The 16,978-nt window shown below is 38.2% G+C and overlaps 1 protein-coding gene across 2 annotated transcripts in view; it reads right to left on the bottom strand.

Moving 5' to 3' along the window:
• CDH8 (cadherin 8) overlaps positions 1-16,978 on the bottom strand; it is a 1,195,405-nt gene that overhangs the window by 121,675 nt on the left and 1,056,752 nt on the right. For both annotated transcript variants that reach the window (XM_079908493.1, XM_079908494.1), the window contains one exon: positions 1,101-1,237. In XM_079908493.1, the coding sequence (XP_079764619.1) occupies positions 1,101-1,237 (137 nt within the window). The remainder of the gene's footprint in view (positions 1-1,100; positions 1,238-16,978) is intronic.

Raw genomic sequence — 16,978 nt, 5'->3', positions numbered from 1 at the left:
GGCACATATATACAATGGAATATTACTCAGCCATAAAAAGAAACAAAATTGAGCTATTTGTAGTGAGGTGGATGGAACTAGAGACTGTCCTACAGAGTGAAGTAAGTCAGAAAGAGAAAGACAAATACCATATGCTAACACATGTATATGGAATTTAAGAAAAAAAAAATGTCATGAAGAACCTAGGGTAAGACAGGAATAAAGACACAGACCTACTAGAGAATGGACTTGAGGATATGGGGAGGGGGAAAGGTAAGCTGTGACAAAGCGAGAGAGAGGCATGGACATATGTATACTACCAAACGTAAGGTAGATAGCTAGTGGGAAGCAGCCGCATAGCACAGGGAGATCAGCTCGGTGCTTTGTGACCGCCTGGAGGGGTGGGTTAGGGAGGGTGGGAGGGAGGGAGACACAAGAGGGAAGAGATATGGGAACATATGTATATGTATAACTGATTCACTTTGTTATAAAGCAGAAACTAACACACCATTGTAAAGCAATTATATTCCAATAAACATGTAAAATAGATAAATAAATAGTCCATGATTACTGTGTAAGACATATTAATTCTAAAAAACAAAAAATCACCTATCATCTCATCTCCCCAAAATGATATGTATTGACAGTGTAAATTTTTTTTCTGTATTTTTTGCATGTATATATGTATGTATATATGCATAGTTTAACTATGTGAGTAATAGTTTCTATATCGAATATAATATATATGTTAGGGTCCACTTATTTAAATTATGGTATATAGTTCTTGAATTCTATTTTTTTAACCTACCCTTTTATACTAAATCTTTCCCCATATTTTTATATGCAAAACATTGTTTTTGATGGCCGAACAATGGATATAGATATAAGAATACTTGGATAGAAGAATGTTTCCTTCCCACATATATTGCAACTTTTTGGTCATTTACCACAGTGTACCTTATTTCATGTTGAGACGATGCATTCAAAGGCTCCTCGGGAACAATAAAATAAGTTCCAATGCCAAAATATCTAATAGAAACTGGGACCACTTGTCATATGATCCCTAGGCATAAACTGAACTCAGCCACATAAGGAAGAAATGAACAAACCCAGGCACTTACTGATTTCGGTAGCAATGATTGTTATGTTGTGCCACACGCTTAATTCCCTGTCAAGCGGTGTTGCAAGCGTTATCTTCCCATCATCTGCATTAACGTTGAATTGTCTCTCCAGGTCGGTGTGCCGGTCGATGGAAAACCTACAAAACAGATACATTTGTAATCTACTTCACTGTTTCTATGATCCATACATTCCACAGCAGACCTTTAGTAATCCTTAGAGAGCCATAGTTGTGAAGTCAAATGAAATGGGAAACACAATGGCATCATAATTTGTAAAACAAAATGACTGAATGCAGCATAAGAAACTTAATAATTATTGTCTAAGGAGTAATTAGCTACATATGCAACACGGAGGTCATAAACTGCCATCAGTTTCAATAGGTAACATCTTCAAAACTGGATGCTGATGAAGAGTTAATTGGACGATCCATCACATTTATTGGACAGCTTATGATAATTAGCAGTTGCCACAAAATACCATATAAAACAATGAACCCAAGCCCAAAGCAAGATGGCACTAGCCAGCAAGTTATTTGCGGCAGTTCAAAGGAAATGTGTGTTTGTGTAAAACTTGCATTTGATTACACAGTATGTATGTGTTACTGTCGTTGCTGCTGTTGGTTTGTTTTGTTTTCATTTTAAGTAAAATATATATTTAGTCTCCTATTTGTCTCTGTCTATAGAAATCAGATGTTTACTGATTCTCTAGTAAAATTTTTTAAATTGGAATAGATATCTTGGCAGATTTACAACACACAATTTCATGAAATTTAAAACTTTAAGTGGGCAGGTTAGTAGTTTCTCTGTTGAGAAAACTCTTCCAAATAAGACAACATTAAGATGCTTTGTGTCTATGGCCAAGTGCTTCTTGGGAACACTAAGTATCAAGATCATACAGGAATTATTTTTTTCACAACATTAATATCCTTTTTATACACCAGTATCTGAGCTTTGGCAATGGAATGCCAAATATAAAAAGCTATATGTCTTAAGGAACATAAGGCATAATTAGAAATATCGGTCTATAAATAAGCAGTGAAATAAACTAAAACAGGATGGAACAGAGGCTCAAAGAAGGATACTGTAGACTAAATGTTTGTGTCTCCCCCAAAACTTATATGTTAAAATCCTAACCCCTAATGTGATGGTGTTTGGAAGTAAGGCCTTTAGGAGGTAGTTAGGGTTAGAATAGGTCATTAGAGTAGGGCCCTCCTGATGGGATTAATGACCTCATTTAAAAAAGAAGAAGAAGAAGGGGACATAGGCTCTCTCCCTGCTCTCTGCCAATGAGGATACAAGAAGAGAACCATTTGTAAACCAGAAAATGTGCCCTCACCATACACTGGATCTCCTGGTGCCTTAATCTTGGACCTCCCAGCCTCTAGAACTGTGAGAAATACATTTTTGTTGTGTAATCCACCCAGTCTATGGTATTCCATATCTGTAGAAGGACAAACTCAGACCAAGGCCATGTACAATCCCATCTAGGAGGAAGGACTGAAGAAAATCTTCATGGCTGAGGTAACCTCCTAAGAAGTGCACATGAATTCGATTTACTCGTACCCGTTAATGCTAAATATGAAACATGGTCCATGGCTATTTGGAGCTTAGCATATTTTTTTTACATGGTTTTTATGGACATTTATTCTATCATTAAGAATAAGACTATGTTATTATAACAAAATGAGAAAAAAATAAATTTCCCATAGTGTTCTGTCTGTAGGTTTGTACTGTTAATATTTTAGTGGATTTCACTGCAAACATATATATGTATTTTATGTATATCTACTTATTTATGTGTATCTACTTATTTGTCTGGTTGTGAAGATTAAAAATAAAGCATAAATCAGTCTCTTATTTGTATCTATATCTACCTATAAAGAAGGATGGATAAGTGGATGGGTAGATAGATGATAGGTAGATAGACAGACATATAGGGATATGGATAACTCCTTCCTCCTTTTAGCTATTTCTTTTTCATTAGAAAGGATATTTATATCACTTATACCAGATGCAAATACCAAGAAAAAAGGCATTTCTGTGAATCTTCCCCACCAAACACAAGCATCACTAAACATTTTGGAATAATATTAAAAAACACTTAATTTTATTGACAATAGCTTATTGCTGAATTACTTGGTAAAAACATGTACCATGAAATTATAGTTCCTGGTACAGTAAAGACTTAGATATAAAGAAAACTAAGACACTGACATGCATCTATACACCAGGAATTTACAAACCAACCCCATGCCTAACCCCCAGGATGATTAGAGAAATTCAGAAAGAATTTAAGAACCCAGAGGCATATCTGAATTAACAGTGCTTGCAAAATAATCCTGAGCATGAGGAAGTAAGTGTTCATTGCAAAACATTTCAATCTGTTGTATTACAGGAGAAAAAAGACTAAAAAACCTTTTCTTGGGGAACAATGATTGTTGATTTTCTTTATCTTTATCAACAATGATTGTTGATTAGACCTATGAAGTTCCAAGTTGAACTGTAAAATAACTGAAAAGACATGGGTTTTGCTCCGGATATCATGAACACTCTGTCTCTTAAAAGAGCTAAGGAATGTCCAGAGGATTAATTATCACTATCTGCATCATATTCATAAATAAACTTCGCAGGCATTGCTGGGTTGTAGTAATTTTATTATCTCACTGCTGATATTTCACACACTCATGCATCTACCAGTTTCCCAGAGGCCACAGTAAATGAAAATCAGTCTAATCACTGATACTCAAGAATCCCAAATCTGAAACACACTCCATGGCTATTTGATTGCTGTCCAGTAAATGCCTAAAACTTCTGGCCTAGAAGCAGCACTGGGAACAATGACAGGGTTTTGGAAGTTGGTATTTAAAAAAAAAATGCTGTTTGTTTAATCCCTTAGTTAAAACTATATTATGCAGGGACTTCCCTGGTGGTCCAGTGGTTAAGACTTCGCCTTCCAATGCAGGGGGTGTGGGTTTGATCCCTGGTCAGGGAGCTAAGATCCCACATGCCTCACAGCCAAGAAAATAAAACAAAAGCAATACTGTAACAAACTCAATAAAGACTTTAAAAATGATCCACATCAAAAAATTTTTTAAAAAACCTGTATCATGCAGACCTCAAATTTGGAATAAATTATATCTCTATTATTTATACATTGCTGTTTCTGAGATAATTAACAAATTCATTGAGCCTCAGTTTCTTCACTGGTCAAACATGAAGTACTCAGATCCCAGGTCTGGTTGTGAAGATTAAAAATAAAGCATAAATCAGTCTCTGGTGCTTAAATAGGTGCTGAAGATATGATCATCATCAAATCACCATAATCATCATGTCCCATTAAATGAAACTTTATATAAACTTCCCTCCTTGGAAGGTGGTGGAGAAGGCCCCTTTCTAGTAGTTTATAAATAGCATAAACCTGGAAAACATTTGGGGGTTCTTTAACTCCCATCACTCTAACAGAGGCAGGGATATTGTTCTCATTTTTTAAAGATCCAGTTCATGACAGACTTTATGGGGTGAGTCATAAGAATTTATAAAATAGGCTATAAATACAACCCTTTAGTAAGATCACAGGTAAGAATGTCATAATATTACGAGATCACACATGGGAGGAACTTGGGGAAAACAATGACTTAGTTTAAAATTCAGTTTAAAGTCTACCTCAACTATTTCAAGAAGCCTCTTGCTCCCTTTGCAGACATTTCACACATTTTATTGCCTAACAGACTTTATAGTAAAGGCTGCCAAGAGCCTTTGCTAAACTGTTCAAAAATCCAGACTTAACATAGTCAATAAGCATGCATTAGACACCAAACGTATACCAAGCACAGTGCTAGATGCCTTTTTCTTTCTTGCATCCTTCTCTCCTTGGTTTCTTGTAGAATGAATAAAAGAAAAATCACTCTTACACAGATGTTACTTAGTTGTGTTATTAATCTCTCTGTACCTTTGTTACCTAATCTGTAAAATGGGAATTATAATAGGTTTTGTGAGATTTAAACAAGGTAATACCTATAAAGCACTTATTGCAGTGCCTGGTATGTAATAAGTGCTCAGGAAATATCTACTGAAAAATTTTAATGTTGTCATTACTTATCTGGAAACAATAGGTTTCTACTGACAATTCCCAGGCCCCTCTTCAGTGGTAAGCCAGTATTCCTTTTACTCCTGCTTCTTTGTCCCTAAACAGTTCATCTGGGTTCTCATATCAGTGGAAGCAAACACAAGGAGGCTATCACTTTAAGTGATAAAATAAAGCTGAGGAGATGGAGCATGTGGGGAGGCTCCTACCTGCACCTCTAGCACCATTCTAGTGTTCATTTTTCTACCAACTTTTCAGACCAAAATCTCCATCCCATACACTGACCATTCAAGTTCAAAGCATTATTGGACACATTCACTTTTGTATTCATACTGAATACTATATGAGCATTTGCTATCATAGTTAAAATTAATTGCATTTTTATATAAGTTTGAAATGAATTACATAAAGATTACCCATATTTTAAAAAACTGCACCCCACACGCCATTTTTAGGAATGTTCTCAGAAGATCCGTGCTCCCCACCGATAGCTACACCACTCCATCACTAGCTGCAAAGATTCAAGTTGCTTTCCTCTGGCCCTCTAAGCTGCCACCATCCACTCCACTATCTCAATTTCTCCCCACTCCTCCTCATTCCACTGTGTGACACAGCCACATCACTAGCAATAAAAGTCAATACTCAATTATAAGACTCGATATAGGCTCTTTCCTTAAAAGCCAATTGACAGAGAATAATTTCAAAGAAAAGCAGAGTGGGTTCAAAATAGCAAACCTGAAGTACCAACTTAAATTTTAGAATCCAGCGTACCAAGCAAGTTCTCCAGATGTCATGATTTTGCATAGATGTCCCAGAAGTAGACACTAAGCCATTCACTCTGTTTTCTGGGATTCCTAGCGTCTATCTGAATAGCAACAGATAGAGTGCAAGAAACAGAGAAACCAGAAAACCTTCAGTCTAATCTCACCTGTGGGATCTCATTAAAACAATGTAACTAGTCATAATCTCATAGGTCCATCTATAAATTGGAGAAAGTATCTACTTCACAGCATGGTTCTTTGCAGTAAATGAGTTGATACATGACTCAGATACAGTAAACTAATTGGTTAATTAATAGTCAAGTCTTCAAACCCAGAATGACTGTGAAAATGAATAACTAGAAATAGAAAGATATAAATAAAAACAACCATTCACATCCTTCAGTAGTTTCCCAAGTGACACTAGAAAAATGTTCCAAAATTATTTGTAGTGTTTGTCTATACAAGTCATCACCCTTTTCAAAATATCTGCTACCAACATATCTGCTTCACAGAGCATAGACTCTGAGCTGAAGAGATGAGAGTCTGTACTGGGTTTCCTCTCTCAACACTCATCCACAAGGAGCCTTCTGGACCTGGCCCGAGTCTTCACAGATCTTCTCTTCCTTAAGGTTGTCCCTCCTATTATTCTACAGGTAAACATTTGCTGGACTTTTGCTCTTTATAGACAGGAAGAGATTGTTTGATTTATATATCATAACATCACATTAGTTGGAATTTTGTACTGCAGTTACTCAACAGCTCACAATAGGAAAGATGCACAAACATTTACTGAGCATGGCTTGTTATTATGTGTGAAACATGGTGGTAAAGAAATATGAGGAAAAAGAGTAGACGGGATAAGAAAGTAAAAAAAAAGAATAAAGAATGAATTTGGTTCCTACTATATCTACTGAAAATTTCAATGTCTTCTAATTTATATCTTAAAAGTCATAGGGGGCTTCCCTGCTGGCGCAGTGGCTAAGAATCTGCCTGCCAATGCAGGGGACGTGGGTTCAAACCCTGGTCCAGGAAGATCCCACATGCCACGGAGCAACTAAGCCCGTGCACCACATCTACTGGGCCTATGAGCCACAACTACTGAAGCCCACGTGCCACAACTACTGAAGCCCGCACGCCTAGAGCCCGTGCTCTGCAATAAGAGAAGCCACCGCAATGAGAAGCCCGTACACTGCAACAAAGAGTAGCCCCTGCTCGCCGCAACTAGAGAGAGCCCGCGCACAGCAACAAAGACCCAATGCAGCAGCCATAAATAAATAAATAAAATCTATTAAAAAAAGTTAATTCTGCATTAAAAAAACGTCACAGGATTTGTATCTCCAGTATTGAAGTCTCCATTCTAATTTCTTAAATATGCATCTGTTGGATTTGCTATTCCTTTGCAGATTTACTTAAGATGCATTAGACAAAAGACCTCATTGGAAAAGAGTAGAATATACTTTGGAGAGTCATCTTCCTGCCACAGCAAGAAGAAACTTCTTATTAACACAGTGTGGAGTGGTATTTGAAAAAACAGGCCCCTTGGGTTATGTTAACGTCAACTCTAATGATGGACGTTTTGGAAACAGACATTCTTATTCTAAAACAATGGATATGTTTTAGAAACTGCATCACCCTCGATAACCGGTATTCACGGATGCCCTATTTAAACTTTCCCATTTTATTCCAACAAATATCCTGGTTTTCTTCAATGCTAGTGTTCCTCTAACCTACAGTAGTATGTCTTAGAAATAAATCCTAAAGACGTCATCATTTTACTTTGTGGAGGTAAGGCTATGGATGCAAGGAAATTCCTACCTAGATGCTAAGCACTTTGGAGATCTAATTTAACCTACTGCACTCTGACCATGAACACAAACTTTGCCACCAGTTCACTCAATCAAGAGTAGTTTGCAGAGGTCAGAAGTTAACATAAGATGTCACTGGTGCAGTGGTTGAGAGTAGGTCAGAATGGACAACTGGATATTACTGTGTTGGAAAAGAGCACCCTTTCTGTATTGCTGCTACTGTTTATATTGAATTACAACTTTTACCTGAGTCATATGTTTACTCAATTATCACAGCCCAACTATTTACATTTCATACCAACATTTGGCACAAAATCCCATCTCTTGTGTGTATGTGTGTGTACATAAGACAGATTTTATTCTCAGCATACAAATATTATATGTACTTATACATTCATTCATTCATTTATTCATTTAAAGCACCTCCTACTCCCTCTTTCCAATCTCAACCCCATACTACGTACCTACAGAGACCCTCTGTCCCTGCTGAATTTCTGTTTCTTGTTTGCAATAAAGAACATCAGACTGTGATGTTCTAATATCAAGAATATTTTAAGGATTTTCAGAACCAAGCTCCCATTATCAAGGAGTCTTTTTCACTCCCCATGACTTCGGTGCCACATTGGAAGGGTGCAGATTAAAGTCTGGAGTGTACACAGGAGATACACTGATTATCTTAATAATCAGATAAAGATAAATAAGTTTCTTTTAAAAAAGTTATTCTGGACTATATTATTTCTAACACAATATTTGTGAAACCCCTGATGATTTTTCAAGAGAAAGACCCTTTTATTCCTAACTTCTCTGCTAGGCCAATTTATACATCCATCCTTAGTTTCTTCAACTGAAAAATGAGAACAATAAGATTGCCTTCTTTTAAAGTTTAAGGTAAATCCCAAATTAGGTAATGCACTGTAAATTTCCTTTTGCTTTTTAAAACTGGTTTTACATGGAATATTTATCATTATTTGTAGAAGATACTCTGCCAAATATCTAGGTATTTTTAAACAACAATAACAAAATATTCGAAAGATTCTGCTATTTGGTGTCCATGTGGAGAGACATAAGGCTGTTTTCACCCAAAGGACGAAACAGATTCAGCCACCACAGTCATCCTCAGATACTTTAATTTATTTAGGGTCATATATAGAAATCTCAGATTCCAAATCTGTTGGTTCAAATAACATCCCATTTTCTGAGTATGTGTTTTGTTTTATAGTTTGTTCCACTCATGCCTTGAAAAGAAAGCATCATAAAGCCAGAATCTCACGTGTAAATTTCTGCAGCCACAGAACCGAAAATAGATTTTTCTACAGTGAGTCCCAGAGAAAATTTGATCCATGATTAATTCTTTAATATTTATGTAATATCTTCGGAGAAATTCTAATTTTCTCCCTGAGTCATCAAAATAATCATTCATAATTGAGAACTCTAAATATGATATGATGGCAAAAATATGAGAAAATTGAATGCAGTTTTACATTTAAGAGATTAAATGTAAAATTTTAATTTTTATTTAATTTCAATAAAGGCTTAGTGACTGCTTCTTTTGGTCAAGTATGATGCTTAATGCTTGAACAAAGCCTCCTCTCTCAGACACACTGGCTATGACTTTCTCATTATTTACAATGAAAAGTAGCAAGCTCTGTAATAAAGTAATGCTTACATTGCAGTGAGTAAGGGTCCCCAGATGTGCCTGCGAAAGGGAAGGTGTGGTCAGAGATGACACCAAGAGGAGGCAGCATCTGTCTGGGGACAGGAAAAATGAGTAGCGTTTTTCCAGGCAGAATATGTAGGGAGAGCATCCTCAGCAGGAAGAAATGCATGGAGAAAATCTTGAGTTTGGGTTTGTTTAGGAAACTAGACAATTAAAGGACCAGACTAGGTGTGGTGAGAGCAAAGTTCTGACAGATAAGCAACCTATCATTTCTTCCCCATCCCTTCTTTCATTTTGTCTCTTCCATCCTTCTTTCCTTCACTCTTTATTGAATATCTCTCATGTACAAGGCATTGTGTTAGTTGCCAAGACAGACATGGCCTTGGCTGCTCTCATGTAACTGAGTCTATATCTGGAGAAAGACAATGAAAGAAAATAAGATTTTGTAAAGTTAACGGTGATGTATTCATGAAGAAGAAAAGAAAAGGGATGAGATGTATAGAATATTATTAAAATATGCCTATCAAAAGAAACAGCAAATATGAAAAGTCTGAGTTAGGAAGATATTCAGTATGTTTGAAGACTTTAACAAAGGATAGTATTGTTGAAGTTCAAGATTCAGTGCAGGGAGAGCATCAAGGGGTACATCAGGAAGGACCTTGGAAACTGTGCTGAGGAATTCATTTTTTCACTTGTAGGAGATGGGAAGCCAGTTGAAAAAATACAGAAGGAGAGTGATATGACCTAAACCACAGCCAGATTCCATAGAACTTTCTGTGATGTAGAAATGTGCTCTGTGCTGTCCAAGATGGCAACCAGTAGCTCTATGTGACTATTTAGCCCTTGAAATCTAGCTAGTGTGATTGAGGGATTGAAATTGTTATTGTATTTAATTTAAATTCATTTTATTTGCATTCAAAGAGCCACATGTGGCTAGTGGCTACTGTATCAGCAGAGATCTAAACTGAGTTAGAGGTCACTTTGGCACCTGTGTGGATATCAAATGGCGGGAGATGGGCAAATGGGGCTGTTTGTAACTGCTCACATGAGAGATGATGGTGTTCCAGCTTAGGAACTAAAATAAATAGGACATGGTTATTATTTGGATGTGGGAAGTAAAGGACATTAAGGAATCTTGAAGAAACACCCTTATGGAAGGCTCATAACCTCTTCTATTAATCTACATTGCTTTCAAATTAGACATCAATTCTCTTTTGTCTTCTTTTAACCATATTTATCTAATTAATCACCAAATACACCAAACTGGTCAAAAACTTCACATAAAGATTAGCAAACTATAATTAAATATTTCTTTCCAGAAACGTAATCTGGAATTTACAGGAGCTATGTGATATTTCTCTCTGGTGTGTGCTTTTTATTATGGGAGATTAGGAGTTATGAGGATAAACTCTTTTACACCTATGATGACCTTGACCCTCACGTGACAGGAATCCCAACCAACTCCCATGAATCTCTGTAGGCTCACAGTGACTTAAGGATGTCAGGGGAAATCTAGCAGTGAAGAGTATCCTTTAACTGCCTTAGATATCTTTTGGGGGCTGTCAGTCATGCCAATAATGACTTTTCTCTATAAGAAAGGACATTCAAAGTTGAATGCTACATGGACAATAAAACAGAGATGGTGTGAGACAGAAAAACAAATCACTGTGTAGCAGTATGGGCCATAGGGCCACATGCAGAATTAAGATTTAATAATATATTCAATGTATTTATTGTGGCCTTCCTGATTCTCAGCCTCTCTGCTAAGCCCTGTATATTAATTTCTTAGTTAATCCTCTCTTTAAATTACTTGTGTAGCCCACATAAAATGTCTTGACTCTCAGTGTTTGTAGTTGTAAAATGAAGATAATATACATTTTTCCCCAGTCATTAAGTTAGTGAGATAATAAGTATAATATCCTGGCCACAGTATCTGACACTTAATAAATTCTTAGTCAAGAATAGCTTCTTGAATAGCTATCAGAAAGGTGGTATTTGATTATACGTTTGTCCCATTTTTGTCAAAACCATTTATTATATGGAAAAATAAGTGTTTACGGAAAACATGCACATGAAGAAATAATAAAAGAGTAGTGCACAGCTATATTGAAGCAGGATTTTTGAAAATGTCAAAAGTTATATACACTTAGAAATTTTAATTGGACATTCAGGCTCAGTAAATGCAAAAGACATATGGTAAGTGCTGGGAATTAAGAGATAAACAAGATGTGGCCTCTTAACTCTTAAGAACTAGAAATGCATTTATACTGAAATAGTTTGCTTGTCTATCACAACAGAAATAACACAAGCACACCATTTCAGTATTCAACCAGATGTAATCTTTCTAGGGCGACAAAAGTATTTAAGGTGACCATCCCAAACTTGACTTGGATCCTGAGGCCCATTTTTAGGAACTTCAACTAAGCCTATTCCATTCCCCAGCAAACTGACTTCAAACACACAGGAGAGAGCTAATAAACGTTTGATAGATGGATGGAAATGGCACGTCTCCATTTTTAACACATTCTCTTCTTAAATATGCAATATTATGTTTTCTTCTGCAACACTAAGTCAAATCTGATTGTCCTTTATCAAAAGCAAGGTTGTATAACATATTGTGTCAAATCGGAATGTAGAAATATAAGGAAAAATAAAGGTTTGGTTGAAAAGACTCCCATAAATATTTGAACATAAGACAAGAGTACCAGTCTCCCTTTGTTGGGATGCAAAATAGGGGATTTATTTTGCCTTATGAGTGTAATAATGTTAGATAACACTGCTCAGCCTACACAATCAGCTTTGTTTCTCTCAGAATATAAACATTATTATTAAGTTTTGTACCCTAGAGGGAACAGACTTCACCAATCAGAAATAAATAAATAAATAAAAACTTTTAAAATCCCAGATCAGCCCTTTTTTTCTTTCAAGCTTCTTATGCTATTTTTCCATCTTAGATCACTTGTTTTAAAATAGTTGATCAATACATGCAATGTGAAAATTTTTTTTAACATCTTTATTGGAGCATAATTGCTTTACAATGTTGTGTTAGTTTCTGCTGTATAACAGAGAAAATCAGCTATATGTATACATATATCCCCCTATCACCTCCCTCTTGTGTCTCTCTCCCTCCCTCCCTATCCCAACCCTCTAAGTGGTCACAAAGCACTGAGCTGATCTCCCTGTGCTATGCAGCTGCTTCCCACTAGCTATCTATTTTACATTTGGTAGTGTATATATGTCAATGCCACTCTCACTTAGTCCCAGCTTACCCTTCCCCCTCCCTGTGTCCTCAAGTCCATTCTATACATCTGCATCTTTATTCCTGTCCTGCCCCTAGGTTCATCAGAACCTTTTTTTTCTCTTTCTACGTTCCATAAATATGTGTCACCATATGGTATTTCTTTTTTTCTTTCTGACGTACTCCACACTGTATGACAGACTCTAGGTCCATCCACCTCACTACAAATAACTCAATTTCGTTTCTTTTTATGGCTGAGTAATATTCCATTGTATATATGTGCCACATCTTCTGTATCCATTCATCTGTCGATGGACACCTAGGTCGCTTCCATGTCTTGGTATTGTAAACAGAGCTGCAATGAACACTGTGGTACATGACTCTTTTTGAATTATGGGTTTTTCAGGGTATATGCCCAGTAGTGGGATTGCTGGGTCATACGGTAGTTCTATTATTAGTTTTTAAGAAACCTCCATAGTGTTCTCCATAGTGGCTGTATCAATTTAATTCCCACCAACAGTGCAAGAGGATTCCCTTTACTCCACACCCTCTCCAGCATTTATGGTTTGTAGATTTTTTGATGATGGCCGTTCTGACCGGTGTGAAATGATACCTAATTGTAGTTTTGATTTGCACTTCTCTGATGATTAGTGATGTTGAGTATCCTTTCATGTGTTTGTTGGCAATCTGTATATCTTCTTTGAAGAAATGTCTATTTAGATCTTCTGCCCATTTTTGAATTGGGTTGTTTGTTTTTTTGATACTGAGCTGCATGAGCAGTTTCTATATTTGGGAGATTAATCCTTTGTCAGTTGCTTCATTTGCAAATATTTTCTCCCATTCTGAGGGTTTTCTTTTGGTCTTGTTTATGGTTTCCTTTGCTGTGCAAAACCTTTGAAGTTTCATTAGGTTCCATTTGTTTATTTTTGTTTTTATTTCCATTACTCTAGGAGGTGGGTCAAAAAGGATCTTGCTGTGATTTATGTCAAAGAGTGTTCTTCCAATGTTTACCTGTAAGAGTTTTATAGTGTCTGGCCTTCCATTTAGGTCTTTAATCCATTTTGAGTTTATTTTTGTGTATGATGTTAGGAAGTATTCTAATTTCATTCTTTTACATGTAGCTGTCCAGTTTTCCCAGCACCACTGAATTCTCTTAACTTTTGCTTGTCTGTAAAGGTTTTAATTGCTCCATAGAATCTGAATGAGATCCCTGCTGGGTAGAGTAATCTTGCTTGTAGGCTTTTCCCTTTCACCACTTAAATATGTCCTGCCACTCCCTTCTGGCTTGCAGAGTTTCTGCTGAAAGATCAGTTGTTAGCCTTATGGGGGTTCCCTTGTATGTCATTTGTTGCTTTTCCCTTGCTGCTTTTAATATTTTTTTCTTTTATTTAATTTTTGATAGCTTGATTAATATGTGCCTTGACGTGTTTCTCCTCATATTTGTCCTGTATGGGACTCTCTGCACTTCCTGGACTTGATTGACTATTTCCTTTCCAATGTTAGGGACCTTTTCAACTATAATCTCTTCAAACATTTTCTCAGACCCTTTCTTTTTCTCTTTTTCTTCTGGGACCCCTATAATTTGAATGTTGGTGCATTTAATGTTGTACCAGAGGTCTCTGAGACTGTCCTCAATTCTTTTCATTCTTTTTTCTTTATTCTGCTCTGCGGTAGCTATTTCCACTCTTTTGTCTTCCAGGTCACTTATCCATTCTCCTTCCTCATTTATTCTGCTATTGATTCCTTCTAGACAGTTTTTCATTTCATTTATTGTGTTGTTCATCCTTGTTTGTTTGCTCTTTACTTCTTCTAGGTCCTTGTTAAACGTTTCTTGTATTTTCTCCATTCTATTTCCAAGATTTTGGATCATCTTTACTATCATTATTCTGAATTCTTTTTCAGGTAGACTGCCTATTTCCTCTTCATTTATTTGGTCTGGTGGGTTTTTACCTTGCTTCTTCATTTGTTGCTTATTTTTCTGTCTTTCCATTTTGCTTAACTTACTGTGTTTGGGGTCTCCTTTTCTCAGGCTGCACGTTCATGGTTCCCGTTGTTTTTCGTGTCTGCCCCCAGTGGGTAAGGTTGGTTCAGTGGCTTGTGTAGATTTCCTGGTGGAGGGCACTGGTGCCCGTGTTCTGGTGGGTGGGGCTGTATCTTGTCTTTCTGGTGGGCAGGGCTGCATCCAGTGTTGTGTTTCGGGATGTCTGTGAACTTAGTATGATTTTAGGCTGCGTCTCTGCTGAAGGGTGGGGTTGTGTTCCTGTCTTGCTAGTTGTTTGGCATGGGGCATCCAACACTGGAGCTTGGTGGCCGTTGGGTGGAGCTGGGTCTTAGCATTGAGATGGAGAATGCTGGGAGAGCTCTTGCCGATTGGTATTACATGGGTCTCGGTGGTCTCTGGTGGTCCAGTGTCCTGAACTTGGCTCTCCCACCTCAGAGGTTCAGGCCTGACACCAGGCCCAAGCACCTGGACCCTGTCAGCCACATAGTTTGGGCAGCCATCTGTCACGGAGTTGCCTGAGGGCCGGGCATCCTGTCGGGGGCTCCTCTCCTTGGGTCCCGGAGACGCCTGAGGGGTGGCCTCCTGTCAGGGGCTTCCCAGTCAGGTGCAGTCACCTGAGGGCCAGGAGTTGGGTCTGAGTCATGCGGGGCACTGGGCGCTAACCTTCTCTGCTCCAGGGCGCAGCATTGGGAGGTTCAGCCAGTGTCTGAGACCCAAGTTACGGCTTCCATCAGGTTTATATCTGAGCCCCAGGTTTATGACTTCAAGATTCTTTCAACTTTTTTTCTTTTTCTCTGTGCTCAGTCTACTTCCACTTGCTCATAGGGGGACTGCATTCAGAGGCCTCTCCTCCTGGACTTCAGACCAGAGTTTCTCATCAGTTTGATAATTTTTGATTACTGTTAGTCAGGTTTACCCTACCACACTGGTTAACATTTCAGCTAAATCAATTTGTCGCTTTAGCATTTGCATCTAAAAATGTAGAACAAATATATATTTGCCTAAGAGAAGACACTGTAGTTTGGAGGTAACATGTGGGTTTGGAGCTAGATGACTAGCAGCGTGAAGTTGGGCAAATTACTCCACCAGTAAAGAGGTTCCGTGCACTTGTCCGTGATGGACATACTCGGGGCAGATGTCCCTTTAAGGAAGGATGCCAGAGCTGTAGGGTGAGCGGGCAGGGGAGACCCTCTAGATAGCAGGTCCTTAGAATCTGCCTCTTTTGCAGAAATTGTCCTCTCCAGGAGTTACCTGGAGATTAAGCCAGCAGAGGGATAAAGGCCCTACCATTCTGGCAGGACACAGGACTCCTCTGATGATCAATACTCATCCCACTGGGTTGGGCCAAGGCTTTGCTGGGATCGCACTGCAGTTTTACTGTTCCCTAAGTCTGCCTGCTTCTGTCCCCTTCCAGTCACAGGTGCTGCCCTCTAACAAACAGCTTGCACTTCAAACTCTATCTACTGCCCAGGAAAACAACCTGCAACCAATGTGTTTAATGGGGATAAGAATACAGGTAATTCATAGAGTTCCTGTAATACAGTTTAAATGAGACATATGTGAAGGGCACTGTGCTAAAACACTAAATAGGCATGACTGAAGAGCCACAAAAAATTTCCAGTATTACTCATTAAATATCTACTCTTGGGCTTCCCTGGTGGCGCAGTGGTTGAGAGTCCGCCTGCCGATGCAGGGGACACGGGTTCGTGCCCCGGTCAGGGAAGATCCCACATGCCGCGGAGCGGCTGGGCCCGTGAGCCATGGCCGCTGAGCCTGCACGTCCGGAGCCTATGCTCCGCAACGAGAGAGGCCACGAACAGTGAGAGGCCCGCGTACCTCTCAAAAAAAAAAAATTAATAATAATAATAAATAATCTACTCTCGTATTGGAGAATGCATGTTAGAGTTTGTTGAACATACTCCAGCAAGTCTGTTCCGAGTGCAATTCTATTTCATGCCACTTCATGCTTTCAGAGAGAGAAATGCTGCTGTGCAAGTCAGCGGTTTTGCCAAGGCATTGAACTGCAGAGGCCAGAGTCTGGCTAAGGCAATCACCAGCCTCAGTTCCAAAAAGCCTGTATCATAGTCATCACCGAGGCCTGGAGAACGGAAAGGGCAGGTAGAAATACAGGGTATTATGAGAAATTCATGCAAGAAACAAATATATTCCCCAGTCCAAGAGAGTAAGCATCTCAGTCTTTTTCAGGATGTCCTTTCACAGTGTGTATGGTGGTTATGGTGATTTTCCCCAAAGCTACACTAAATGAAGCCAGATTTTTCTGGCTGACTCAACGTAAGTGCACACTGTCAGGTGCCCCATGAGAACTAACGT

Source organism: Stenella coeruleoalba (genome assembly GCF_951394435.1).
Source record: "Stenella coeruleoalba genome assembly, chromosome: 20".
In the NCBI taxonomy this organism is placed as follows: Eukaryota; Metazoa; Chordata; class Mammalia; order Artiodactyla; family Delphinidae; genus Stenella; species Stenella coeruleoalba.
Note: the sequence above shows the minus strand (reverse complement) of the source record. Positions and strands in the feature narration are given on the sequence as shown.